This window comes from Gadus macrocephalus, chromosome 15, assembly GCF_031168955.1.
Source record: "Gadus macrocephalus chromosome 15, ASM3116895v1".
In the NCBI taxonomy this organism is placed as follows: domain Eukaryota; kingdom Metazoa; phylum Chordata; class Actinopteri; order Gadiformes; family Gadidae; genus Gadus; species Gadus macrocephalus.
Genome location: NC_082396.1, coordinates 5,146,143 through 5,172,710, shown reverse-complemented (window position 1 = coordinate 5,172,710; position 26,568 = coordinate 5,146,143). Strand labels below are relative to the sequence as shown.

General features: G+C 49.4%; 3 protein-coding genes across 8 annotated transcripts in view; all 3 read left to right on the top strand.

Annotated features, from left to right (window-relative positions):
• Positions 1 to 6,963, top strand: part of lyst (lysosomal trafficking regulator) — a 67,693-nt gene extending 60,730 nt beyond the window's left edge. For all 5 annotated transcript variants that reach the window (XM_060073558.1, XM_060073559.1, XM_060073557.1 and 2 more), the window contains 6 exons: positions 464 to 562; positions 2,084 to 2,223; positions 2,454 to 2,551; positions 2,649 to 2,805; positions 3,241 to 3,312; positions 4,204 to 6,963. In XM_060073558.1, coding sequence (XP_059929541.1) covers positions 464 to 562; positions 2,084 to 2,223; positions 2,454 to 2,551; positions 2,649 to 2,805; positions 3,241 to 3,312; positions 4,204 to 4,342 — 705 coding nt within the window. In that variant the 3' untranslated portion in view covers positions 4,343 to 6,963. The remainder of the gene's footprint in view (positions 1 to 463; positions 563 to 2,083; positions 2,224 to 2,453; positions 2,552 to 2,648; positions 2,806 to 3,240; positions 3,313 to 4,203) is intronic.
• A 259-nt stretch (positions 6,964 to 7,222) lies between these two features.
• On the top strand, positions 7,223 to 14,471 carry LOC132473442 (guanine nucleotide-binding protein G(I)/G(S)/G(O) subunit gamma-4). 2 transcript variants are annotated; one of them, XM_060073581.1, is made up of 3 exons: positions 7,223 to 7,796; positions 9,419 to 9,524; positions 12,197 to 14,471. In XM_060073581.1, exons 2-3 carry the CDS (start codon positions 9,426 to 9,428, stop codon positions 12,323 to 12,325), a joined length of 228 nt encoding a protein of 75 aa, XP_059929564.1. In that variant the 5' UTR covers positions 7,223 to 7,796; positions 9,419 to 9,425; the 3' UTR covers positions 12,326 to 14,471. The 2 variants fall into 2 exon arrangements, with proteins under 2 accessions (XP_059929564.1, XP_059929563.1); XM_060073580.1 differs by having other exon boundaries at positions 7,251 to 7,796; positions 9,422 to 9,524.
• A 922-nt stretch (positions 14,472 to 15,393) lies between these two features.
• Positions 15,394 to 25,813, top strand: b3galnt2 (beta-1,3-N-acetylgalactosaminyltransferase 2). The gene is made up of 12 exons (XM_060073571.1): positions 15,394 to 15,648; positions 16,092 to 16,218; positions 16,534 to 16,634; positions 18,576 to 18,781; positions 19,533 to 19,628; positions 19,754 to 19,897; positions 20,011 to 20,089; positions 20,841 to 21,024; positions 22,201 to 22,326; positions 22,892 to 23,051; positions 24,247 to 24,303; positions 24,675 to 25,813. Exons 1-12 carry the CDS (start codon positions 15,546 to 15,548, stop codon positions 24,813 to 24,815), a joined length of 1,524 nt encoding a protein of 507 aa, XP_059929554.1. The 5' UTR covers positions 15,394 to 15,545; the 3' UTR covers positions 24,816 to 25,813.
• Positions 25,814 to 26,568: the final 755 nt, after the last annotated feature.

Sequence of the window (26,568 nt, the reverse complement as noted above, 5' to 3'; positions counted from 1 at the left end):
CCATCCATCCATACATACATACATACATACATACATATAATCAAAAAACATACACACAGTTTTCAGTGTTTGTAATTGGAGGATTCCCACGGAAAGCAGCAGCGTGTGTCTCTTGCTTGCTCTCTCGATCTCGTTCTATTCTCTTTTTGTGTGTGCCAATCTTGGTCGCTCTCTTGCTCGATTCTCTTTCTCTGTGTGTGTGTGTCTCTCTTGCTCGTTCTCGCTCTCCATCTCTCTCTCTCTCTCCCTATTATCTCCATTATTTCTCTCTCTCGCTCTGTCACTCTGTCTTTCTTTCAAATTTTCTTTTTCTTTTTTTCTTTCTTTCTTTGTCTCTAAGGCCCAATCCCATTTCTACCCCTTACCCCTTACCCCTTCCCCTTCAAAACAAGGGGGAGGGGTAAGGGGAAGGGGTAAGGGGTAGAAATGGGATTGGGCCTAACTCTCTCTCTCTCCCCTACAGGTGACGAGCTGTGCCTGGGTGCCGGACGGCTGTCAGCTCTTCACAGGTAGCAAGTGTGGAGTCATCACCGCCTACAGCAACCGCTTCACCAGCACAACGGTAGGTTGCTATGGCAACGGTCCACCCACCCGCCTGCCCGCTACCTCTCCGGCAGCCCGCGAGCACGATTCTCCTCCCAGCCAATGGGATCGCCTCTCTGGTGTTTTCTGCCTGCGGTAACCAAAGTGCCAGAGCAGCATGGACGTTTTAGTTTGGGGTGTCATCACTTTATGCCGTTCCCCTCGTGTTCAGTAATGATGATGAGGAGGATGATGCTTTGTTCATCCCCTTGGGGAAATTCAGGGGGTCCAGTAGCTCACAAAGTCAGTCAACAGGCGGTACAATTGACAAACTACTAAACGGGAAGACAGTAAAGGTCAATCAAATGGACAAACAGTGAAAGTGTATCAGATAAGTCAATAAATAGTTAGCAATATTGCGCAGAATTTAAATTGCATATTAAAAAAAAAGAGCCAGAGGTAAATATCACAGAATTGCACATTGTCCAGTGTGTGTGGGGGTAGAGAGAGGGATCGATGGGGGTAGAGAGAGAGGAAGAGTCGGATGGGACCCCTGAGATATTTAAATCAGAATGTCCAGCGAGATACAGCAACACTTCTACAATATTTAGCCCTGATATAGGTTGACTCTCAACCCCAGCCCCTTCCACCTCCACCTGAGCATCCACCCACCATCTATCATCCGCCACTCCTCCTCCCCCTCTTCCTCCTCCCCCTCTTTCTCCTCCCCCTTCTGGCTTCATCACCCCACTACAACGCTCAGGGTCATCCCAGCGGTGAATCAACTTTTATCACGTACAACGGCCCTGAAAACACGTGTCACCGATCCGAGTCCTCGCTCAGGCCCGGAGCCGGGGCACAGCTTTCAGTCTCCCCCCCCCCCACCACCACCACCACCACCACCACCACCACCACCACCACAACCAGCAGATTGTGAGCTGGTCCCGCTGTGGTGGCGGCTCTCTGCCAACAATGAGGGGACCGAGGTTCAATCTGACGAAGGTCTAGTACCTCCCGAACACTACATCCAATAAAGGCACCGCCGTCGTGAGTGTTCAATTCAAACCGCGCACTATAACTCTCCAACGCTCTTCAGCGTTGGATGCGTGAGGCGCTCTGATTCAGTGTTAAGAGGGCTAAAAGGAGAGCGTGCAGACCTAACAAACACGGTCGACGCTTTAGTAAACCTTTTGAAACCGAGATGGAACCGTTTGACTGAACGCTCTCTCTCTCTCGCTACTAAATCGGTAGATTTTGAGTTTTATTTATGGAAGCCTGTCTGTTGTTCTGACCTCTGGCTAACCTCTGGCTAACCTCTGGCTAACCTCTGGCCTGTTTGGGGGGGGCATGAGTGTCGAGGTGTCCCTGAGCAAGACACACGTCACCCCGACTGTTCCCCGACGAGCTGGCTGTCGCCTTGCGTGGCGGACTCCGCCGTCGGTGTGTGCATGTGTGCCTGAATGGACCAATGTTAGGCACTAGTGTGCAGCGCTTTGAGTGGCCGCTGGTTAGAAAAGCGCTGTGTGCAAATGCGGTCCGTTTGTTTTGTGGCGTCGCCCAGCCGTCGGAGATGGAGGTGGAGAGCCAGGTGCACCTGTACGGCCACACGGGCGAGGTGACGGGCCTGTTCGTCTGCAAACCCTACAGCATCCTCATCAGCGTCTCCCAGGACGGCACCTGCATCCTCTGGGACCTCAACAGGTAGACCCACCCTGTCTCTGTCTCTCTATCCTCTACCCTCACCTGTCTCTCTTCCCTGTCCTGTCTCTCTTCCCTGTCCTGTCTCTCTTCACTGACCTGTCTCTCTTCACTGGTCGGTCAATGAGGACAAGAGACACAAAAAGCCTATCAAGGTGTTAGAGAAAAAGAGCTACCTTAATGCTAACGCTACGTAGCACTGAAATTGGTGTCTCCCCATGGCGCGGCTACAGGCTATGCTACGTCCAGAGCCTCACGGGCCACAAGAGTCCAGTGACGGCCGTGTCCGGCAGCGAAACCACCGGGGACATCGCCACGGTCTGCGACTCGGGTGAGAACACACACACTCACACTCACACTCACACACTCACTCACTCACTCACTCACACACACCCTCTGACCCTCTGACCCCCCCCCCCCCCATCTAGTGGGCGGTGGCAGCGACCTGCGCCTGTGGACGGTGAACGGCGACCTGATTGGCCACGTCCACTGCCGGGAGATCATCCGCTCCGTGGCGTTCTCCAACCAGCCCGAGGGCGTGTCCGTCAACGTCATCGCCGGCGGCCTGGAGAACGGCGTCGTCAGGTAACCTTGTGTTTGTGTTTCTGCGAGTGTCTGTCACTGCGTGTGTGTTACTGTATGTGTGTGTGTGTCACTGTGTGTGTTACTGTGCGTGTGTGTATATCAATGTGTGTGTGTGTTTGCATGTTTCACTGTGTGTGCGTGCGTGTTTGTCCCTGTGTGTGTGTGTGTGTGCTTGGTATAACTGTTTGTGTGCGTGCCAGTGTGTCATTGTGTGTATCTGCATTTGTCACTGTGTGTGTGTGTGTGCGTGTGTTTCACTGTGTGGCGTGTGAGTCACTGTGTATGTGTGTGTGTGTCTGTCACTGTGTGTCTCAATGTGTGCGTGTGTTACTGTGTGCGTGTGTGTGTGTGTGTGTGTGTGCGTGCATGTGTTTAAACTGCGTGTTTCATGCAGTCCAGTCACTGTGTGTGTTTTTGTGTGTCGGGCGCCTCTAGGTTGTGGAGCACGTGGGATCTGAAGCCGGTGCGAGAGATCACCTTCCCCAAGTCCAGCAAACCCATCATCAGGTACCCCGGGCTCTCCGCTAACCCCCTCTCTGCGTTATTACATGAAAGCACCGCAGAGACCACAAGCCAGAAATACAGAAATAACCCAAATGACGTCATAACCAAAAGCATTAGGCTGACTGGACAGATGCAGCTGTCAATCAGTGACCTGCATGAGGCCCGGGTCAGGAAGAGGGCAGGTAAAATAACTGCTGATAAGTCTCAACCTGCAAACAACATCTTTGAGCTGCTCCCTTCGAGTAGGCGCTACCGTGCCATCAGGACATGGTCCTCACGCCACCAAAATAGCTTTTTCACTAAGGATGTTTCTCTCCTTAATCAATGCCTACACCCCCCCCCCCTCCTTCCAAAAGGAGTCTGAATTGGACTATTTTATTTTATTATTCCTTATTTATAGAACTGTTTTTAATATCATGTTTTACGAGAGCTATGTGCATTTTACTGTCTGTCTAGTTGTGTGTTAAGCACCGGATGCCAAGTTAAATTCCTGTGTGTCCATTGATGCATTTAGCGATTAAAAGCGATTCTGATTCAGATTTCTCAAATGACGCCCAAAGAGGAGACGCGGCCGATGAATTCAACCCCGCGTGTTTATTTTGCGACCGTTTCAAAATCCCCGCCAAAGTCACATCCCCCGTTCACCAATCTAAACCAATCAGAAACCAGGCAGTACAACAGAGACCCCCCGCTCCATTTTTAGGCCCGATCAACAGACACTCCTCGAGCGTCGAGGTGACACCTGAGCGAGACGCCTCACCCTGACTGCTCCCGACGAGCGGGCTGTCGCCTTGCATGGTCGACACATGCCGTCGGTGTGTGAACACAGTTTAATACACGCTCTGGATAGAAGTGTCTCTGGCTCCAACCCCTGCCCCCCTCTCTCTCCTCCAGCCTGACGTACTCCTGCGACGGCCACCACCTGTACACGGCCAACAGCGAGGGCACGGTGATGGCCTGGTGCCGGCGGGACCAGCAGCGCATGAAGCTGCCCATGTTCTACTCCTTCCTCAGCAGCTACGCCGCGGGCTGAGCTCCCCTTGTCACCGCTGCAACGCTCCACCACCACCACCACCACCACCACCACTACGACTACTGCTCCTGCTGCAGCAGCTGTCCCATGCACGCCGCCCTGGCCCCGCCCCCTGTCACCCTCCCCCCCTCTGCATGGCCCCGCCCTCCCCCCCCCCTTTCGCGTTCCGTCAGTCCCCCTCCTCTTCCTCGTCTCGGGGAGAGGGTGTATGCGGTACGGGGCGCGGACTCCCGATCGAAGCTGAAGCCATCGCTGGTCCGACACTAACTCTGTTCCAGAGCTGTGGCCGGCAGAGGGCCCTGATGGCGGTAGTATTACACATGTAGATATAATTTATAGAGCGCCAGGAACGAGGGGTGGAGTGAGGCTTCGGTCCAGGGCAGCGGCCGATCACCCGAACCTCCACCGGCGTCGCCGACCTGATATGTCCGTCTCAGTGTGGCGTTTTGAGTCGCACTGAGGCGGCCACTTTCGGTCTCTCCGAGCGATGGCGTTGACTGTCGCCCGTCTCGAGGAAGCTGCTACTGGGAGGGTCAGATGGTGCCGTAGTCTGGGTGCTCTCCCCTTCCCCCCCCCCCCCCCACCCCCGCCCCACACTCATACAGCCGCCACCTGGCCATCGTGGGGTCGCTGGCCTGTGTTGTGGCACTGGGACCAGTCTTGGGTGAATCGAGGCTGCGGCGGAGAGACTGTGGATCGAGGCAAGCCCTGACTGGAGGGGGCTGCCCTGGAAGGAGTGGGACGGTGGCCTTCTCAAGGCCGATCACTATAGCTTTATATATATATATATATATCTTTGTATCTGTGTACATAGATGGAGATATGTATATGTGTGTATGTATACACACCAGCCAGGGGCAGGAAGATATGCGTTTTGTTTGCGTTGTTCCTTGTGTTTTTTCGGACTGTTTCGCATGTTGGAATGTTGATGACGATGATGATGTTGATGATGGTATGTGTGTGTGTGTGTGTGTGTGTGTGTGTGTGTGTGTGTGTGTGTGTGTGTGTGTGTGTGTGTGTGTGTGTGTGTGTGTGTGTGTGTGTGTGTGTGTGTGTGTCTATTTATGTGGTTGAGGTTTGCGGGCATGTGTGAGCACACTATGTGTGTGTGTGTGTGTGTGTGCGTGTGTATGCGCGCTTGCGTGTGCATGCACACCTTCAAACGGGGGGCGCTTTCTCCTTCTGCATTCCCGCGTCAGGCCTGCCTTGCTCAACCCTGACTCTTATTGTCATACCTCCTGGTCCTCGTCCTGCTTCGGGCCGACGTAGCGCCTGTGATTTGATTCATTGTCTCCGTGGCCAACGAGGAAGGCCTTTCCAGGGACCCGCCTCTCGCCTCCTGTCCCTCACCGGATCGCACGCCTCGGAGCGGGCTGAAGAAGAGCCGGCGAACGCGAGGAAGACGATGCACTCGCGGTGTGGTCACAAGTGTATGTGTGTGTGTGTATGTGCACCTGAACAGCGTAACACCAGGTTCATTAAAGGGGTGTGGTGAAGGCCTTCTCAAGGGGGGAGGGGGGTTTGGGTTTGAGCTGAGAGATGAGTAACTGGCTCTATTGAACGAGCCAATGGGAGATCACAGCTAACCAGGCTGACCCCCCCCCGCGCGCTGCGCTGTTCAGCTTACTATGTCTTCTTCATTTTTTTTATTACAACGTGTTACAACTGCTCTCCAGTCGAGGCGGTGGAGGAATTGGAGCGCTGTCTTATCCGCGGAGTTGAAGCACAGTCAAACATCTCTACATTCCCCGGTGTCATTCCATCTCTGCACTTTGACTATTTGTTTCGTGGTTCTCTTGTTTTTCGTGTGTGAAATGGACGATTTTGAAGCACTTTTAACCGGACCGGGCCGCGGTCTGCTACTGACCGGCGATGTGGTGGGTACGTGAAGAACGGGATGGTATTTCAACGATACGGTCCGAGCAGAAATGTGATACAGCGGACCGATGGAAGACCGCGATGAAGTTTGTTATAACGTGCAACGGAAAAAGTTACCGATAATAATTAACTTGATTATTTCTGGAACTGTATCCATAATTCCACCGTTTTCATCAGGACGAGTATTTAAGTGTTTTGCCTTTTTGTGTTCAACCGATGAAAGAATTTTGTATTGTGTTGCAATTCTAACTATGAATCAAATGAGTTACGAGAAAGGGAAAGTTCCTTAGCATTCCATGGTGTTGTCATGCCTTTTCTCCCTGTCTGTGTCGTCTTAACCTTTATCCCTGAAGAACCAGGCTGAACTCTTGTTACCTGCTCGCAGAGCCCAGGATCACAGGAGGCCATTTTGATGTTCCTTCTTTGTACGATGGCTCTACAGAAGTTTACAATGGCTTCACGCTGTCATGATCTAGATTTCGCCTGCTGACACCCTTTCTACGACTGGCGGCTCTTGTGAACTATTGCACGTATGAGGTTGTTACGAATGTTGTGTTGAGAAAATGGAGGGCAAAAAATATACAATGAGAAGTGGAAAACTGAATAAGTCTGTTTTGTGTTTTGGATCGTTTTGTGTTTGGTTGCAGAAGATCTTATAAGAGCGCCTGGCTCCTCCAATACCCAGGTTGGATCTAAAATGGCCTGTTTCCAAATTAGCATCAACATTAAAAATCTGTTCTGAAGATTCAGCAATAAGAGAGGTCATGTTTTAGGTTTTAGAGTGATTCAATGATAAGAAAATTATAAATATAAACATTGGAAACATTACACAACATGTCTGTTTTTACTTTTAATAATATAGCGAATTATTCTTTCTCCCTCTGGTCAAGGAAGACTATTTTTATGTCAATAGGCAAATATTTTTGCCATCTGACGGTAAAATTCGGAATATTCCCTGGGCTATCTGGGAAAACAATGCTGTGGAAGCTGGCCCGCAATAAAATTGGGAGACCTCCAAATCTATAGCGTGTTCTGCAGGGATGGAGACGAGAGATAGAGCTCGCTATTACACACATACACACAACCACACACGAACAAGGACACACACACACGAAAACAGACACACACGAAAACCCACACGCACACACACAGACGTACACACAGAGTCGTACACACACATACACACACTGTACACAGGCTGCCGTTGGACCTCCAGGTTGATGCTTGGTTCCTGCCCCACATATTGGCTCGTCATCGAGAGATTCCCCCTGCTGCTGCGTGCGTAATACTCTCCAGGTCCGTCCGTGGTGCCTTCCAGGTCTGCCCATTCGGATTCCTCTCGCTAAACGGAATATGCGTGATTGCACGATTCGTTATAAGGCGAGGCACTGCTGAGCGCTGTCGGGGGAATCTCAGTCCACGCCGCGGATCGTTTTTTTTTGGATGAAAGCAACGTAAGCGGGATTTCCTTTTTTTCCTCAGCCTTCTGCTCGTTTTGAACATTTGACAGCTCGGTTGGGTGGAGTCAATCCGGAATTCTTCACATTGGAATCGCTGGCACACACACACATTTCAGGTAGGTGGTGGCGCATTGCCTGCATTATCCCGCACGTAGATTCAGTCTTTCTGCGATGACTGAAATATCATCGATTTATCATTTTTCTGTTCCCCAAACAAGGCGTTTTAGAGGAGCGTGGGATGCATGTGTTTTGAGTGGTGCTGATGAGGGCCGCATCGTGTGTGATGGCTTTAGGATGGAGCCGTGCAGGAGAACGCCTTGTTTAATGGAGAACACTGTACTGGGGAACAGGCCTGGTGGTCGCATGTCATGGAGCAGGCGACTGGGGGTTGACTAGGATAGCACCTATGGCCTGTGTAGTTAATTGGGAATAGAGCATAAATGAGAAGGGCCTTGTGCTTTCAGTGGGGGATGTTCTGGTAAAGCTTGGATCCCTCTTGGTTTCATCATGGCCATTTCGGGGTGCGACCTGAGAGGGGGATTCCACTAAATACTGGTTTTACCCCTGCCCTGCCTAACCCCGTTTAATTAGACACGTTAAGGATTTAAGGTAGTGGGAATATGAACTAATCGGCCTGTTTGTATTAATGGTCATTTCTGGCCCCTTTTCGATCTGTGATGTTGTGCGAGGTTTGTTTCTTATAAATATCTAATAGGTTTTAATACCTAGAGGCTCGGAGTGGGGTTTACAAGCCTGCTTGTTTCAATGCATGAACAAACCGCACCTGTTTCCACAGATTATTCCGTTCTTCCTACACCTCAAAACGATGCACCCCCTATGGTATTAAACAGCACACTTTGGAGCTCCATTCATCTCCAGAATGAGCAATGAGTAAATAAATTGGTCCTGCACATCAGCCAGACTTTAGCGTGCAAGCCTATAAACAGGTTCCAATCCCTACGTTTTTAAAATGCAAATCGATTGCTAAAAACAGAAGACAGAAAAAACAGAACAACCACAACCATTTAGTGTTTCCTCTGTTGAGGCCTGTCCCATAAGAAGCAGGTCCACGTTACTTCTCAAGTGGAGCGGATGAAATCATGAATGACGCTGATTCAATCCCTCTGGGAGATATTAATACAACCGGTGCGTAACGCTACTGCTGCTGCTCCCTGCTGCCCCTAAAACCACAGCAAGGCAGTGAGGGGGAGGGGGGGGGGCGTCGTGCTGGGGTTCCAAGGACCGGCATATTCATTAAAACAAATTAGAGGACCGGTAGTCAATTTGAATGCCTTAATTTTAAGATGCATCATTTTTAAACAAAGGATGTGGCTTTATTTTTCGACATAGTCTATTTGTCATCGTTTATTTGTCAAATTCACAACAATTAAAGCAACAGAAATTAAAGTCCTCTCAGGCTCCCTTCAACAATGCAATAATATATAATAATACAATTTATAAGAGAAACACAAGAAAAGTAAACTGAGACTTAAATAAACAAAAATAATAATATTAAAAAATATATATCAGCTTTTTCTAGAAATATTTCAAGGAACGGTTCCACGGACCGGCCCCGTGCGGGAACCGGAGGTTGGGAATCGCTGTGCTAGAGGGACAGATACGGGGATCTGCAGACGCTAGGGCCCCCCCAGTGAAGATGGGGGGGGGGGGGGATCCTCTGGGGGGGAGGGGTGGGTGCTTCTTATCGTAACCGTGTTGTTTGTGTTGAACACGCCAGCAGCACCATGAAGGACTGCATCGTCAACAACAGCACAGCCAGCATCTCCCAAGCCAGGAAAGCGGTGGAACAGCTGAAGATGGAGGCCTGCATGGACCGGATAAAGGTAACCCACACCCCCGGTTCCACTCGTTGTGTCTCATGTGTTGATTTACATACATTAACAGCGTTTAGCGGCTGCTCTTATCAAATGGATTTAAAGTAAATCCGAATACATGTAATTAACGAGTAGGTTAGAGGGGAGGCATATTGGATTAAGATTGACTACAAGTAGCCTATAGGATCCAATTTTATGCCCCACTGTAGTGAAATCATGCCTACCGAAGTGTAAACATATGCATTTGCACACATTGGATTATAGGCATTGGATTAGTAATAATGATCGTGCATAATGTGCCTCCTTCTTTGTTCTATGATGAAAGCCTAATACATTTTGAGTAAGTTTTGTCTGAGTTATATTTTCAGAAAACCCTTCAGGCACATTTGACTGCCAGTCAAACTGACTCCCAGACAGAAACAATTACTGCAAGAAGTTGAATTAGTGCCTTGAGTGTCTGACAAGCACAGATCACAAAGGCAATCCCTGCACTCAGAGCGGCCAGCATGTGTGTGTGTGTGTGTGTGTGTGTGTGTGTGTGTGTGTGTGTGTGTGTGTGTGTGTGTGTGTGTGTGTGTGTGTGTGTGTGTGTGTGTGTGTGTGTGTGTGTGTGTGTGTGTGTGGGGGGGGGGGGGGGTTGGAATGACCGGTCGAATGGTGTACCGCATTCTGACAACAATATGCTTTTCATTGTGGGAGTTAATGAATGGGTACAGTGACTGGGCACTGGTGAGTCCTGTGTCCTCAACCGGCCAGCAATCAATATTTCACAATCATGGGTTTCCGTTTCTGCAAATGTCAATATGTGCCTCTAATCTAAGACCTCTATTAATAAATCCACCGCAGACTGCCGCGCTCCTGTCCTTTACTTACAGACCTCGCCTCGGCTCAACTTGTAGCTGAAATTGCATTTTTAGAGCACAGAGAGGCTCCCTAGGGATTTAGTTTTTCTATTGTTTCGGGAAAAGCTGTGACCGTTTTTTAAAGGTCTGTCTTCTCCTCAACGAGAAAGCTCCACATCGGCCCAGGGCAGGTTGGTCCCAGAGCCCTGGAGCTGCTGGGTTCGGCAGCGCCACACATCACAGTTCTCCCTACTCAGCAGCACCTAGCCTGCTCACAGCCGAGGAATGATACCTCCTTCCTAACGATAGACGCATTAATAAAGACCATCGCAAAACACAAAGCTACCCGTTTTTTGGTATTATTGTCGTTACATTTTTTTGTGGTTTTAGTTGCTAATGATATGGTCAGGCCAGATTGAAGAGTTATCACTAGTGTTGTTACTAAGGAGTTTTTATACATTAGTAAAACTGTTAAAAATAACCTGCTTCAATTGGCATACATGGTAAAAACCATTCAGTGCATGCATTCATGGTCAGTTTTTAGCAGATTTAGCCAATATAGAATCACATAGTATCAGCATTCGGACACATCAGGAAATTATTAAAAGTTATTTTTAAAGGTGCAGTATGTAAAGAATAATGGCGGAGGTAAAGTGGTCTTCATCGGCAGATTATTTCCTATTCAATCAAGGCGACGCAAGAGGCGGCGAGTGGCTCAGCCGCCTGTACCCCTGATTGAGGCGTCACCCTATACTCCCTAATTGCTCAATAGGCCAACAGGATTGGGATGTGTGCTAATTAGCAGGGCTTTCCCTCCATCAGGGCCTGACTGTGTAATTACAGCTAGCTCCTCGCAGGCTAATGGCACTTGGTTCACTGCCACTCACACACTTACACACACTCACACATTCACACACTCTCCCAGGGAAACAATGGCTTCACCGACTAGCATGATGGGTTCACTGGGCTAACTCCGCCATCATCCCCTTCCCTTGGACTTGGATGTTCACTACATGGTTCAAGGCCCACGCCGGTCTGGGTGATCAAAAGGCTTTAACCGTTCATCCTGGTGCCACTGAAACATCCGTCACCATTATCATTTGTCTTTGCAAATGTGAAACCCTCTGAAGCCGAATCGAAGTGATGTTGATGAGTGATATTGCAATACGGATGTTTCAGTGAAGCAAGGGGAGACAGTTATGATGGTTTGATCACAGACCGGTTCTTAAAGGTCCCATATTATACCACCAGGTATGTGTGTGCATCTGAGGTGTATTTCCGAGCAGGACTCTCCTAGATAAGGGATGTCACCTGTGTGTTCTCTGAGGTGGAGAAGCGCTGGAGGTCTGAAGCCTGGAGAGACACAGAACCAGGTTCTGTGATGATGACCCAGGGAGAGAGACCCTATAACGTCCTTTCATAATCAATCGCATTTATTTAATACATATAGTTAATTATATATCATTATATAAAACTAAAACAACCAGGCTGTACAGATGTATGGTTTCAATCAAGTAGCGCAATCGTCTTTTGTACCTCACAAATGCCTCTGAAATTCACATAAGTCAAGAAAATATATTGCTGCCAGTTCTCCGATCCTTGCATTTCCACAGCAAGACATCTTCGCTAGGAAGTCTTACAAAACTCTCACCGCTCAGCAGCATAAAACTCTGACCTCAAATACCACCTCTGTTTTGTTGTCTAACCATCCTCTCCTCTCTCTCTCTCTCTCTCTCTCTCTCTCTCTCTCTCTCTCTCTCTCTCTCTCTCTCTCTCTCTCTCTCTCTCTCTCTCTCTCTCTCTCTCTCTCTCTCGCCCCCTCCCCTCCCCCTCCACCAGGTGTCCAAAGCAGCGGCCGACCTGATGGCGTACTGTGACGCCCACATACGCGATGACCCGCTCATCGTGCCCGTCCCCGCCTCTGAGAACCCCTTCAGGGAGAAGAAGTTCTTCTGCACCATCCTCTGATGCCCCTCCCCCGGCCCCGCCCACACCCCTGGCTCCGCCTTCTGCCTGTTAAAGAAACGTGTTCATGTTTTTGGGGCATGGCATTGCCTGGCTTCACCGTCTTCACCATAACGGAAGCTAATGACCTCTTTGGCGTTGGGTTGGCTCATTTTCTCCCTCCCTTCCCTTCCCCCCTCCCCCCCCCCCCCCCTTCCCCAGGCGGACACACTGTTGGTTGGTCAGATATGCCCCGCCCCTAACCCCCAACCCCGCCCCGCCCCGCCCCCACGTGTTGCTGAAAGGTTAGGGAAAGGGGGATTCGGCTCCAAACTGGCAACCCAGTGAGCGTATTATGTCTTGTTCAATAGGTTTGTTTATTGCTTTGCTATTAGAGAACAGCCTTGCTCACAGTGCTTAATGAGATGAGACATGTTTTTTATTATGATGACTCTTATTATGATTATTATTATTATTATTAATATCGTGCTAGATCGTACATGCCTCAGGAAACAGACATGTCGCCCAGTGTTTTGGTTTATCGCCCACAAGCTTTTATTATGCTTCATGGTCATGAACACATTTTTATCTTGCAAATAGTTATTTAACATTGTGTGAGTGTTATTTCCTCATTCAAGGCTAATTAAGTACAATGGAAATGAGATGAGGATTAAGTTTTACACTCAGCCTCACCCAGCTTTATAGATTATCCCATTCTCCCCGAAGGCTGTGAAACACATCAACCCTAGTGTGATAAATATGTCTGAGTAGGCCTATTAGGACACACATAGGTCACATTCAACAGCAAATCCATCATTAGGTTAATTGGTGGTGGTTAATTAAGAGGTATTACTGTGCTACGCACCAAAACACTAACAGTGATCTAGTCCAACTTTTCAATTTTCAGTTTTTTACTTCATGTAGACCAATATACAATATTTTTTTCCGAATGTAATTTTCAGTTAATCCAGTATAGTTTTATCACGCTACATACGGTTAAGTACCAGTGTGGAGCCTTCTTAGTTTACTACTTCCCCGCCTTCTGGTTTGTGTTGTGGGCATGTTACCTGAGCGTGGCGTTCCGTGGGGCCGTGGCCGGGCCCCTCAGAGGGCAGGGCACCGGGGCGGGAGCTCACAGCGCCCCCTTGCGGAGGCCTCTGCATGTTGCTGTCTGGAGCCCCGACAGCTCTTTTAGAGTGTACAGTATGTTACAGTGCCAATTTTTCTGTGAGAGAGGAGATATAATTATATAAAACACCTACCCCCCACCCCTTTCGCCCCTTACCAAACCGTCTTTTATGTATTCTTTGTTTTTTGTTTGATTTCTGTTGAGAAAAGCACATTGTCGAAATGTTTCCTTTACACACAGTATAGTTGTATGGAGTTTGCCAATTTTTACGGAATTGTTATGATCATGATTAATATTGTTATTATCACTAGTATGGGGATATCTGCTCACAGTACTGACTGAAAAATATATGACGTGTAGTGCTGCATAAGCTTGTATGATAATTAAGGGTGGGGGAAACACATTTATAAATCATGCAATTATTAATACAATGTGAGTATTTTTTTAAAAACTATGATAAGGGTCGGTTTACATGTTATGATCCCTTCTGTGGTTCAGGTCTCCTGCATCATAAACTCTTTGATTTATATCAATTTATGAAGGAAGAAAAATAATCTCCTGGTACTTGAATAGCCATCTTAATAGGTCTTAAACTCCTTTTACGCGATAACCACCACCAAGACAGGATGTTTGATTTAACGCAAGCTGTTTTCAGGACCATTAGTAATTTATTTCCGGTCTTAAAAATAAAAACCCTGAGAGTTATCTTCAGGGTTCAGCGCTCACTGACCTCGTAAACAATGGTGCCAAAACTGAAAAATTGACATTATATGGCGAGAGATGAATATTGCATGGATTTATTTATATCTATTACAGAAGAATCAGCAAGCTAACATGATATGATATGAGTACAATTGCCTCTTTGTAGACTTCCGGGTGCTATTCCCGCACATGATTTTCAATGGGAACGGGATCTGTAGACGTGTGCAGCTGTATGTATCGATGAGTAGAGCTGACTCTCTTGGGTTAAAGCATTTAGGTGGAAGGCTTTGTAAATCCTTCATGGATGGAATGAATAAAAGGACAAAAAAGAAACCAGAACGTGCTGTGTGGCGTTTTGTCTACCGCTGCTGTCGACGGGGAGGCCTTCTCAAACTTCTTTAAAGGGTTGATATCATGCCACCAGGTGTGAGTGTGATTAGCCATTACAAGCCGTATGAAAATCTGCAATTTCTAGGGTTTTTGTGACATCAAAAGCAGGCGTGTCCACCTAGATGTAAGCTTGACAGATCAGTCTAACAGCCTAACCAGTGGACTGATGCAAATGTTGCTTATCTATCCATCATACAACTAGGTGGACACGCCCACTTGCGATGTCACTAAAATACAGGAAAAGGCAGATTTTCAAACGGCTTTAAATGGCTAATCACACTCACACCTGGTGGCATATCACCCCTTTAATAACCGAACCGGGAAACCAGTGCGTCCCTTAATTAACTACTCCGTGTACAATACCGCTCTCTGGTGGAGGAAGAGGGCAGTTGAGGGAACATTGTATTTCGATTTTTACTGCTAGTGCTATGTATCTCCTTGATTCAGGCCCATCCTATATCAAATCTGTTAAATGTATTTATCTATTATATTCCCTGTAAAGAAATAATATTTGAATGACATAATAACATAAGGATGACTCGAAAGGTTATACTCGTAACGGGTTGGGTGCTGCTAAATTAAATACATATTTGCGCCGCAAAATTAAACGAATTTAATCAAAAGTTGCTTTCGGCGAATTCACTTCTAAATGCGATCCGTCATGGAGCCATACAACGGTCCGGTACTATATTACCCAGACACGTTAGCGGTTCCGCCTCTTCGCTTCCATTGGTCAGAATAGTTCAACACAAGAGGCAGACATGAGACAACGCTCGGAGGCTTGTTGCCAGATTGGGTCAGATTTCCCGCCCAATATGGCAACACGCTGCAGCCACAGTTGCCAGATTGGGCTGGAAATCTGGGCCAATCTGGCAACACTGCTCCGGAGCCAGAGACCCTGAGATGTGCTGCTCACTGGCGGACCGTCTCATGCTGCTGCTGCTGCCGCGGAGGAGAGCCGTCCTGTGATCTGGTCGGGAGTCTAGTTGCCGGGGCTTGGAGCATACATGAAGCGGCCCGTCCATGCGCAGTCTAGCCCTTATTATCCTCCCATGTGCGGTCGCAGTCGTGGTGCACTTGTGGTTGACGTCTCCGACCACCACGTCGTTGGAAACCAAAGATTCGGGTACGTTTTCGATTGATGTTAACTTTTATCAGGCTTAAATTGAGTGAACTTTTCTGAAGCTGCTCTTGCTGTGTGGGTCTGCTTGTGGGGGTTTGTTGAGCTGTAGTTGCACCTTGGTGCGTTGCGTCTCCCGTCATGGTTTTTAGGTGTGCTTTGCTCTGACAACAGTTCACTTCTGCTGGGCGTTGCTCAGATGGGCTAGGTTGTCGAAATGTATCGAGAGAGTGTATGTAACGGGCGAGGATCAGAACTGTCTTGATCCCATCGTCACATTGTAAACTCTGGCCGATGATACATTTCGCAAAATCCTTAGTTTTACTTGGAGCGACTACATCCGTGCGGGTGCGGCTATAACTTGATACAACATGCTGTGATTTTTAAATGGCAATGCAAAGTGTGTGATACCTCCTCACTGCGCTGATGCTGAAGTGTTTCCGACACAGATGAGGAGTTCTCTTCCTCCGAGCTGCTGGTGGGAGTGCTGTCAGCCCGACACCATCATGACCTCAGACAAGTTATCAGGGACACATGGCTGGGCTACCTCGAAGACCACCCCGAGTTTCAGCACAGGTCTGTTTCACCCCGGCCGCCTTCCCCCCCCTCATCCTAGCGCGGTTTATATACCGTTGAAATACAATCAGCTCATTGCACATGATTGACCTAGAAATCTAAGACGCTAATCTTTCGGGGGTCTTTAGTATCGTTCCATTATCCTCTGCTCCTCCTGATAACACGCTGGCCTATTATCAACTGTAACCATGGTGACCGAGGTGGAGACAGTGGATCTATATGGACAAAAATAAAATGACATCCAGTTCTTGTGTGACCAATAATGACTGAATGCCTATGAGGTGACACGGGATTTGGGGTTGTTGTGCTAATCAGAGTCGGGGTGAAGTTCATCGTGGGCCGGCACGGATGTCCCATCCCGGAGGCGGACAGAGAAGACCCGTACTCCTGCTCCCTGCTGAATCTCACGGAGACAGGTAACACAGACACAGTCTCCTGCTGCTGCTGCTGCTGCTGCTGTGTGAAGCACACATTCAGAAGGTGTTTAAAGCATGTCAAAACCCCCGTCACTGAAAAGCCCCCCTGAGATGCAGAGTAGGGAGCTGTTTGGCGGCCTTGGACTGCGTTACACGAGGGAGGAGGAGGAGGAGCGGATAGCGCGAGTGAGTGTGTAGAGAACGAATGTATACACAAAGGGAGAAGAGGAGGAGAAAAAGCGTGGTATTCATCGTCACCCGCGGCTCAAGGACACTCTTCTGTTCCCATCCCAACCTGAGGCCACAAGGAAGAGAAATCTCTCTGGCAGTCAACACTCACTCTGCAGCCGTAACTAGCCAGCCAAGTCTGTGGCTCCCTGGCTCCAGAGGAGATTAGTGCAATGTGCTGGGGGTTTAGCCACGTTTGAGTGATATAGGTTTTGACTTGAGGTGCCTCACTGTTGCCGTTAAGTTATGTTGTTGTCACCGGTTGAAAACTCGACTGAGCTGAAGAGAGTGAAACCCGATGCTGGTATCGGTATCGGAACATCTTTCTGGTCATTTTGGAGGGATAATCCACCTGTTGTCTTTACATTTACACCCACCGCTGTTTTAGAATGTGATCCTTGCTGCTTTAAAACATCTCCCGAATCTACCATCCCTAACACCACATAAAGAGTGATATTGGAAAGAGTGGACAGGAGAGATCCAGTTTGACAGAATGATTGTATGGTTTCATGGGTATAGTGATAGAGTGGCAAAGAGCCCTGTCGGTTGGTTTCACAAACATGGTTGTGTTCTAGCGCTATGTGCTGTTGATAATGCAGTGGGCAAATTGATTCCCATGCGATTCCAATACAAGTGAGAAAAAAGCAAGTTAAAAATACGTATATTTGAAAGGAATAAAGCATTGAAGTATGGCCAAGAGGAGCACTCAGAGAATCGCGCTAAAAAAAAGAAGGAAACCAATCTTTTATTTATTTCGGTCCATGCAGTAAAACAAACCCAAGTGTACTTGGTATCGGGGTGCTACTAATCCCCCCGCTGTCGGAGACGGGCGAGACGTTTCAACACACTGGCATTCCTCTTTAATTCCTCGCTTTAAGGCTGCTGTGCTAATGCTCTTTGATGTTTTAGGAATGAGCTTTAGAGGGAAATGCAGGTAGGAGGTGGCGTAATGTCAAAACACCTTGTGTGTCTCATTGATCTCCCGGGTAATAAAGTGCTCTTTTCTAATTAAGAAACCGCATTGGCCAGAACAGAAGCCCACCTTGAAGCCCCGAAAGTCCAGACAAAACACCAGCAGCCTCTTGAAGTGCTGCTGGGAGCTTTTAATGGAGCGGGGAACCAAGAGAAGCCACGACTGTTTCGGCCAACGGTCTCTCTCCTTGTCTCTCTCTCTTTGTCTCTCTGTCTCTCCCTCTGCGTCTTTCTGTCCCTCCCTCTGTGTCTCTAATCTCTGCATTGGCTCTGTCATCAAGAGGGCTAAAGTGGTCATCAACATGTTGAGGCAGCTGAATGCCTGGCCTCTCCTTACGGTTAACCGGCCGTCACCACACAGACATTAGTTTAATAAACTAAAGGATGTTTGTATGTATGTCAATTATGGCAACCATTGTACTCCTGAACCTCCCTGGAAGGAGGGATCCCCCACTCCCCTCTCAAGATTTCTTCCTTTCTAATTAAGGGAGTTTTTTTCTTGCCCTCTTGGGGGCTAGGGTCAGGGGGGGGGGTCATAAATATGTCCTGTTAAGCCCTTTGAGACTGTACCTGTGATTTAGGGCTATATAATACAATTTTATTGCATTATATATTGCAATTAAATTGAATTGAGGCGATATTACATTCTGCCTCATCTCCCCTGATATCCTATGTCCTCCCTCCCTCCCCCTCTCTCTCCCTCCCTCCCCCCCCCTCCCCCCCTCTCCCTCCCCGGCCCAGCGGGGGGCCAGGGCGAGGAGGCGGAGCTGGAGCTGGTGAGGGTGGCGGACAGCGGCGTCCTGATGGCGTCGGACGTCTCCTCGGTGGCGCTGGACTTCAAGGTGCTCCACCCCGTGGTCATCACCCGCCTGGGGGTGTTCCCCGGGGGTCCCGCCTACCTCCTGCCCGCCAACGTGACGGTGAAGCTGCACCAGCTGGACCAGGAGGTACCCCCGCCTAACCCCCACCACCCTTACCAACGCCACCGTCTCACAGTACGGTCCAATTGGAAGGCGGCCCACTGACTTTGTTTTGGCTGTGGAGAAAGGGGTGGGCCAGACGTTATGCAAATGCACGCGGCCAATCACGCACGTTCGGCCATGTGATTGGACTTCTGTCTGCATCGTCCCACGACGGCAACGACAACAAACTCCCACAACGGCAAATGGGGGAGCATGCGATGCAGTATGGCCAGAGTGACCCAGCGCACCGTTTGTTTGGTGTTTGTTGTTGTTGTTGTTGTTGATGCCTTTTTTTTAATGACCACCGATAGAAACTCCAGCTAGCCGTGTGTGTGTGTGTGTGTGTGTGTGTGTGTGTGTGTGTGTGTGTGTGTGTGTGTGTGTGTGTGTGTGTGTGTGTGTGTGTGTGTGTGTGTGTGTGTGTGTGTGTGTGTGTGTGTGTGTGTGTGCGCACGAGAGTGAGACAGTGTCTCGTCTCGGTCCACAATCTCGGTTCCACTTTCCCTCTCCGGGACCGGGATCCAATTTGCAGGCCTCCTCTTGAACTCTCTGCTTTTAAGACAAACGGCCCCTGTGCTCCAATGATACGTCTTCGTCTCATCCCTCCTCCGTGTATTTTTATCTTTTCCATTTCGGGTGCCCGCACACGGTTATCAACTCACCTGCACTTCCTCGTCCGGGAGCCCGGTGTGATTTGTTCTGTTCTGTTCTCCCCCCCACCCCCACCCCTGGGCAGGAGGCGGTGGTCTCGGCCCGCTTCAGTGCCCTCAGCCCGGGCACCCAGCTGGGCGGCGTGTGGTACAAGCCGGTGGAGCAGTTCATCCTGCCTAAGGTGCTTCGGTTTGTTCCTTAAACGGGGCGGCGGCGCGGGTGAGACGCGCCGGTGACATTTAGCAGAAAGGTTCTGTGAGGTCGGAGGCTGATGAGCGGTCGTGTCTCTCCCCGTTTTCGACTTAGGGCTTCGAGGGGACGCTGGTGTGGGAGAGCGCGGAGCCCGCGGGGCTGACCCAGATCAACTCCTCCTCCTCCTCCTCCTCCTCTTCCTCCTCCTCCCCGTCTGTGGAGCTCAACACCGGCGGGGGGGTGCTCAAGCTGGGCCCTGTGAGTCACGGCGACCGTACCACCGCACGACCACGAAAAGCCACAAGCGTGCCGCCGCGGTCCATAACGACGGCTCTGTGTGTGTCTGTTGTGTGTTCTCTCCCCGAGGGCAGACCGCAGAGGGCGTCCTTCCTCACCGCAGCGCCCTGGGCTTCCCGGGGCTGGCCGGAGGCTTCACGTTCACCATCTACGGTCAGCGGGAACGGCCGCGTCTCCTGCGGGAGGACGGTCGATTTACGAGGCTGCGGGCGGGCTGGGGCGACGGAGGCATCTTTTAAAACATTCCAAAAGAACATTGTTCAGTGTGGCAGGCAGTCAGCCTGTCCCTGACTGGAGGGCTTTTGTAGTCCTGCCAAAATTGAAATTACCTTCTTTCTTTTTTTTTTTCCTTTCTCCTCCTCCTCCTCCTTCTCCCCTATCTGTCAGTGTGTGAGTGTCTGTGTGTCTTTGCGTCTGTGTGTGTGAAAGTGTAGTCTTTGTGTGTATGTATGTGTGTGTGTGTGTGTGTGTGAGAGTTTAGTCGCAGTGTGTCTCTGTGTGTCTCTCTGTGTGTGTGTGTGTGTGTGTGTGTGTGTGGGAGTAGTCTGTGTGCGTGCGCTTGTGTGTGTTTATTATCCTGTTCTTCTGGAAGTAGGCTTGGTTACTTAAAGGTCTGAGTGGTTACAGAAACGCGAGTGTGTGCACTCGTATAATTTCCTCAATGCATAAAAATCTTTTGTAAATGTCAGTGTGTCGACACACACACACACACACACACACACACACACACACACACACACACACACACCCCATCTCCATGGCACCTCCATTCAGAAGAACGCGCCTTATTTCCGAGGGATAGCCGTCTATTCTTCCGTTTGTTTTCACCTATTTCTCGGATCAGCCTCCTCATCGTTATTCTGGTTTACTCTGTCGCTCTGTCTCCACCCCTCCCTCCCTACAGAGCGGGAGGCGCTAGCGGGGCTGCTGCGGGGCCGGGCGGCCCGGGCCGGGCTGCATGCGGCGGGGCTGCGGCAGCAGGACGCCGCCCTGCGGCGGGAGAGCCTGGAGCACGGCGACATGGTGCTGGTGGACGTGGTGGACACCTACCGCAGCGTGCCCACCAAGCTGCTCCAGTTCTACAAGTGGTGGGCCCGGCACACCTCTCCCCCGCTCGCTCACTCATTCCCTCACTTACTCACTCATTCACTCTCCCCCTCTCACTCATTCACTCTCCCCCTCTCACTCATTCACTCTCCCCCTCTCACTCATTCACTCATTCACTCTCCCCCTCTCACTCATTCACTCACTCACTCATTCACTCTCCCCCTCTCACTCATTCACTCACTCATTCACTCATTCACTCTCCCCCTCTCACTCATTCACTCTCCCCCTCTCACTCATTCACTCACTCATTCTCACTCATTCACTCATTCACTCATTCACTCATTCACTCTCACTCATTCACTCACTCACTCATTCACTCTCCCCCTATCACTCATTCCCTCACTCTTTCTCCCCCTCTCTTTTTCACTCACTCACTCTTTCTCCCTCCCTCCCCCACTCACTCACTCACTCTTTCTCTCCCTCTTTCTCTCGGTATATCTGCCCCTGTCTCTCACTCACTCGCTCACTCACTCACTCACTCACTCACTCTTCCCCCCTCCCTCTCTTTCTCTCACTCACTCAATAACTCATTCTTTCTCTCCCTCTTACTCTCACTAACTCACTCCCTCTTTCTCCCCCTCTCACTATTTCTCTCATTATATCTCGCTCAGTCACTCACTCTTTCTGTCGCTCTCTATCTCACTCACTCACTCACTCACTCACTCACTCACTCACTCACTCACTCACTCACTCACTCACTCACTCACTCACTCACTCACTCACTCACTCACTCACTCACTCACTCACTCACTCACTCACTCACTCACTCTCTCACTCTCTCACTCACTCTTCCCTCCAGATTGAGCGTGTGTGGAGGGGAGGGGCAGGTGGAGGTAGGAGGGGGCTCAGAGGAAATCAGCGAAGCCTATAAATGAGCGTGTGCTACTGGCCTAGAATGTGGAATTTATTTATTTATTTCTGGCTCGGTTTTCAAATCGTTGCCACCGCGTGTGTTGACTCTGACGTCTTGGAGTGAGAGAGGAGAGAGGAGGCTCTCGTTCACACACACACACACACACACACACACACACACACACACACACACACACACACACACACACACACACACACACACACACACACACACACACACACACACACACACACACACACACACTCTCTGTGTAACGCAGGGTGGCCATCCCTCCCCGCGGCAGGTCGGTGAAGAACGCCGAGTTCAGCCTGCTGCTGAAGACGGACGACGACTGCTACATCGACGTGGAAGCCGTGCTGACGAAGATCGACCACAAGGGCCTTCGGCGCAACAACTCGTGGTGGGGGAAGTACGTACACGCGTCCGCACCTCCGCTGTGTGTGTGTGTGTGTGTGTGTGTGTGTGTGTGTGTGTCCTGAACCCCGTTCTAGAATCCGACCAGGTGGATGTTAGCTAGATCGTACCCCAGCTCCCCCTAGCTGTGTGTGTCGAGGTGTCCCTGAGCGAGGCCACTCAGCCTAGCTGCCAAAGACGAACGGGCGGTTGGCTCTCACGGTGGACACACCAATGTGAATCTGTGGCGGTGGTAATTATGTGCTTTGGTCGGCCACTCGTCTGAAAAGCACTTAAAGCATTTAAAGGCACTCCACTCCAGTCCACTCCACTTACCATTTGGGCCTAGTCGTCAATCTAACCATTTGTCAGATGGTACATGCATGGCTGCATCCACAATATGATAACAGGTTTTTTTTTTCATGTTTCATGTTGGATTTAGCAGCACTACTAGCCGGGGTTGGGGTTGGGGGGGCTGGGGGGGGTTACAGCTGTCTCGGGGCCTTCTGTTCTGTCCGCTCTCCACTCAATCAAAGGCTGTTAGAAATGCTCCCACATCGATCCCGCCTGTACTGACCCAGTTTCAGGCAGAGCTGGGCGGTGGACCGCATCGGCAAGTGGCAGGAGCTGCAGTACCCCAGCCCCGCGTACCCCGCCTTCGCCTGCGGCTCGGGCTACGTGGTCTCCCGGGACCTGGTGCAGTGGCTGGCCGACAACGCAGACCAGCTCAAGGCCTACCAGGTACGCAGCCCCACTGGAGCTAGTGATGCACGATGTGGGGGAAAAGTCAAATTGCGATTATTGTGGACAATATTGCGATTTGCGATTGCGATATACTAAACAAATGGTGTCATGAGTCTACTTGCTTGGTTATCAAGGAAAATGCACACAGATTGCTGATGATTTTAAAATGTTTATTTCTCAACTCAAACATACAAACTTAAACTATCATAAATAAAATACCAAAACTAAAAAATGTGTACAGTACGGTTTTCAAAAATAACAATATTTTACAAAATTAAATAAATAATAAAAATATATTTTTTTCAAAATAAAGGCATTACTGCATTGCATACATTTGTCAGGTTTTCTCAATAGTACAACCAAATAAAATAAATGGAATAAATAAGAAAATAAATATAATTAAAAATGTATTTATTTATTTTGCACCTTTTTTATTTTTTATTAAATCTGAGCCTTTTGTGGTTATACAAATCGCAAAGGCTGATATTGCAATTGTGATTCGATTAATCGTGCAGCACTAACTGGAACACAACAGCAGCAGCAGTCTGACTGTTCACTGAAGCCATCATCCTTTATGCAGTACGCAAGATATTTATAGATAGATATGAGATGTAGATGGTTAGATTGAAAGATAGATGTGAGATGTATAGCGAAAGAGAGATGGATTCTTGCGCCATTATGGATAGGACAGTGAAGAGAGAACGGAAAGTGGTCTGAAAAACGGGTAATTGCAAAGGATGAAGCATAGAACCACAGCTGGAAATTGAACCTTGGTCTCGACAAGGCCTGCTGCCTGCCTGGTTAGCGACACAGACCCTTTCATCCGAAGCAACGGTGTGTTTTAGATTCCTATCATTAAGGTGCAGATGGAGGAGATGGGGGCGGGGGGCATCCAGCACCATAACCACTAGACTATTCCACTTCACATGACCTTTTCTCCGCAGACAGAAAATGATGGGGTTGTTGGCTGATGAGTCCTCTCCTTCAGACACTCGGTAGTTTAAATGAGTGGTGCGGGTGATTGCTTGCAAGGAAAGGTTTAAAAATAAAGTGGAGTTGACGCAGGCCCTCGGTTACGCTATTTTCAACACGACTTTCGGGTCACAGAAGTATTGTTGAAAAGACGAGTGTAACGGGGGCCCTAAACATGAACCACCAGTGTCTGTGTCGTCGTGTTCCTCTTCGTCCCCAGGGAGAGGATGTGAGCATGGGCATATGGATGGCTGCCGTCGGGCCGGACAAGTACCAGGTAAAATACCACCGTGTCTCACTCACTCGCATCGCCAGCTCCTTCAGAGTGAATGAGTGAATAATCGAGTGAATGAGTGCCTGGGTGACTGAGAGGAGGTGAAAGAGTGAGAGAGGGAGAAGAGAGTGAATGAGTGAGAGGGGGTGAAAGAGTGAGTGAGATGGGGAGAGAGTGAGTGAGTGAGTGGGGGTGAAAGAGGGAGAGTCAGTGAAGGAGGGAGAGGGGGAGAAAGAGTGAGTGAGTGAGAGGGGGTGAAAGAGTGAGTGAGTGAGAGAGGGGGGGAGAAAGATAGAGTGAGAGAGTGAGCGAGGGGTGAGTGCAGGGCCCTACTACTTGTAGAACTGGAGCAGCCCGCTCTCCGTGTGATCCAGGACCCGGGATGGCTGTGTGAGAAGGAGTGCTACCAGGACATGCTGTCCTCCCCCCAGCACAGCCCCGAGGAGCTGCGTCTGCTCTGGGCCAGGAAGAGGCACTGCGGGGACCCCTGTGGCTGCCCCTGGGGGGGCCCCTGAATCCCAGCCGACCCCCCCCCCCCCCCCCCCCCCCTCTCCGCCGGTGGGTAAATAGAACAGGAAGAAAAGGAAATCCACTGGACACACACGAGCGTTTTAGGTTGCTGCCGTTGTCTCCATCTCCGTCGACGTCCGTCCTTCTTGTGTGCGCTACAACGTTGTCGTCGTCGTTGTTGTTGTTTTTTTTAAGTTGTCGTTGTTGAGGTTTGTTTACTTTAGGAGCGCGCCTCACCACCGTCGCCGAAACTTCCTGTGCAACACTTTTCGAGATACTTCTTTCGACCCCAGACGTCGGAAACCGACTCGAAAGCCAGGATTTTTTAACTGCCGCTACAAGCTGTCAGCGCTCGTTACATTAGCTCGGGGAATGTGTTTCCAAGTTGAGGGGGGGGGGGAAAAAGTATTTAATTCAGCAAAATAGATGTTCTGTGAATAAAGTGTGACAGGGACGGGGGAGGAAGCGAGACGTTGATGTGCAATAGCAGCAGGTGGCTCCGGCTTGGTGATATTAGTGCCGTAGGAGCCCGCCTCTTCGGGAATGGAGATGTAGGGAGGTGGTAGATTGAGATTTAATGAAGCCTTGATACTTTAACCTGAAATGCCAAAGTTGGAGTCTTTGGCGTGGGACGTGATGGCCTTTTAAAAAAAGAAAAGAGATTGTATTTTACATTTGAGGCGTCTATTTTGTAACTTATTCTCTTAAGCTTTTCACACACTTCACGGTTTGTAGATATCACACACACGCACACGCGCGCGCAAGAACAAACACGCAGGCTCACACACACCAACACACACACACACACACACACACACACACACACACACACACACACACACACACACACACACAAACTTTGTAATGTGTACCGTAACTGTTGTCGTGTACATTGTGACGTGGCCTTAATGTATTCGCCAGAGGCATCAGACATGCGTGAAAAAAAAATAAATAATGCGGATAACGCACACACTGCGAGCTCAACAAAATGTGTGTTTCCGACGTGCTCCATGCTATCGACAATGACTGTGAAATTTAGACTCTGGTTTCCTGGAAACCTTTTATGGGGAATAAAAAAAATACACTCTGCAACGTCTTTAGTCACCTTATTTGGAGATCCGAGTTGCTTCTCATTAGACCCATCACACGCACTTAAAAAGCATCTACTAAAATCTGTGTTTTTCTGCTATTTTTTTTAATAACTTGTGTTCTGCAATATCAAAGAGCGGGGTTGTGTCGTGTGTCTGTTGGTGTTGGCAGTGGTAGTCTGCAGTGCACCGTCCAGGGAACGCTGTCAGTTGAAACCCACCGTGTTCTCCCTGGTAGACGTGTCCGTTCTCCCTGCAGTCAAAGGGAAACGGAGGGAGGAAGGGCTTTGATGTCCGATGCTGATTGTTTTACTTTGAGTCCCAGTCGGAACCGCCTCGCATGCTGAGTATGGGAGGGGATGGAGACTTAGATTTGGACCATAACGAGTCAGTAGTCATGTATAACTTACTGGGAAGAGGCTCTCGCGTACATACCAAGTAGCAACAAATAAAGTGTAGGCTCAGTTTGTACTCAAGTTCCGACAGCAATGTTTCAGCAAGGCTTCTCATGCACATCTTCCTCTGCTGCCTTGTGCTTGCTCTTGGCCAAGGACAGTGAAGCCACTTGAGGGATCGGTGTGTCGCATCAATTAATGTCCCCTAGGGTAACGATTCATGATTCTTTCCTTGAAAGAAAAATCCCTAATCGAGCATAATACAGACCATTTGT

Coding starts and splice junctions, on each gene's coding strand:
- LOC132473442 (XM_060073581.1), top strand. CDS start 9,426: ATGAAGGACTGCATCGTCAACAACAGCACAGCCAGCATCTCCCAAGCC. Junction 9,525..12,196: donor CCTGCATGGACCGGATAAAG/GTAACCCACACC, acceptor CCCCTCCACCAG/GTGTCCAAAGCAGCGGCCGA.
- b3galnt2 (XM_060073571.1), top strand. CDS start 15,546: ATGCGCAGTCTAGCCCTTATTATCCTCCCATGTGCGGTCGCAGTCGTG. Junction 15,649..16,091: donor GTTGGAAACCAAAGATTCGG/GTACGTTTTCGA, acceptor TTTCCGACACAG/ATGAGGAGTTCTCTTCCTCC. Junction 16,219..16,533: donor CACCCCGAGTTTCAGCACAG/GTCTGTTTCACC, acceptor TGTGCTAATCAG/AGTCGGGGTGAAGTTCATCG.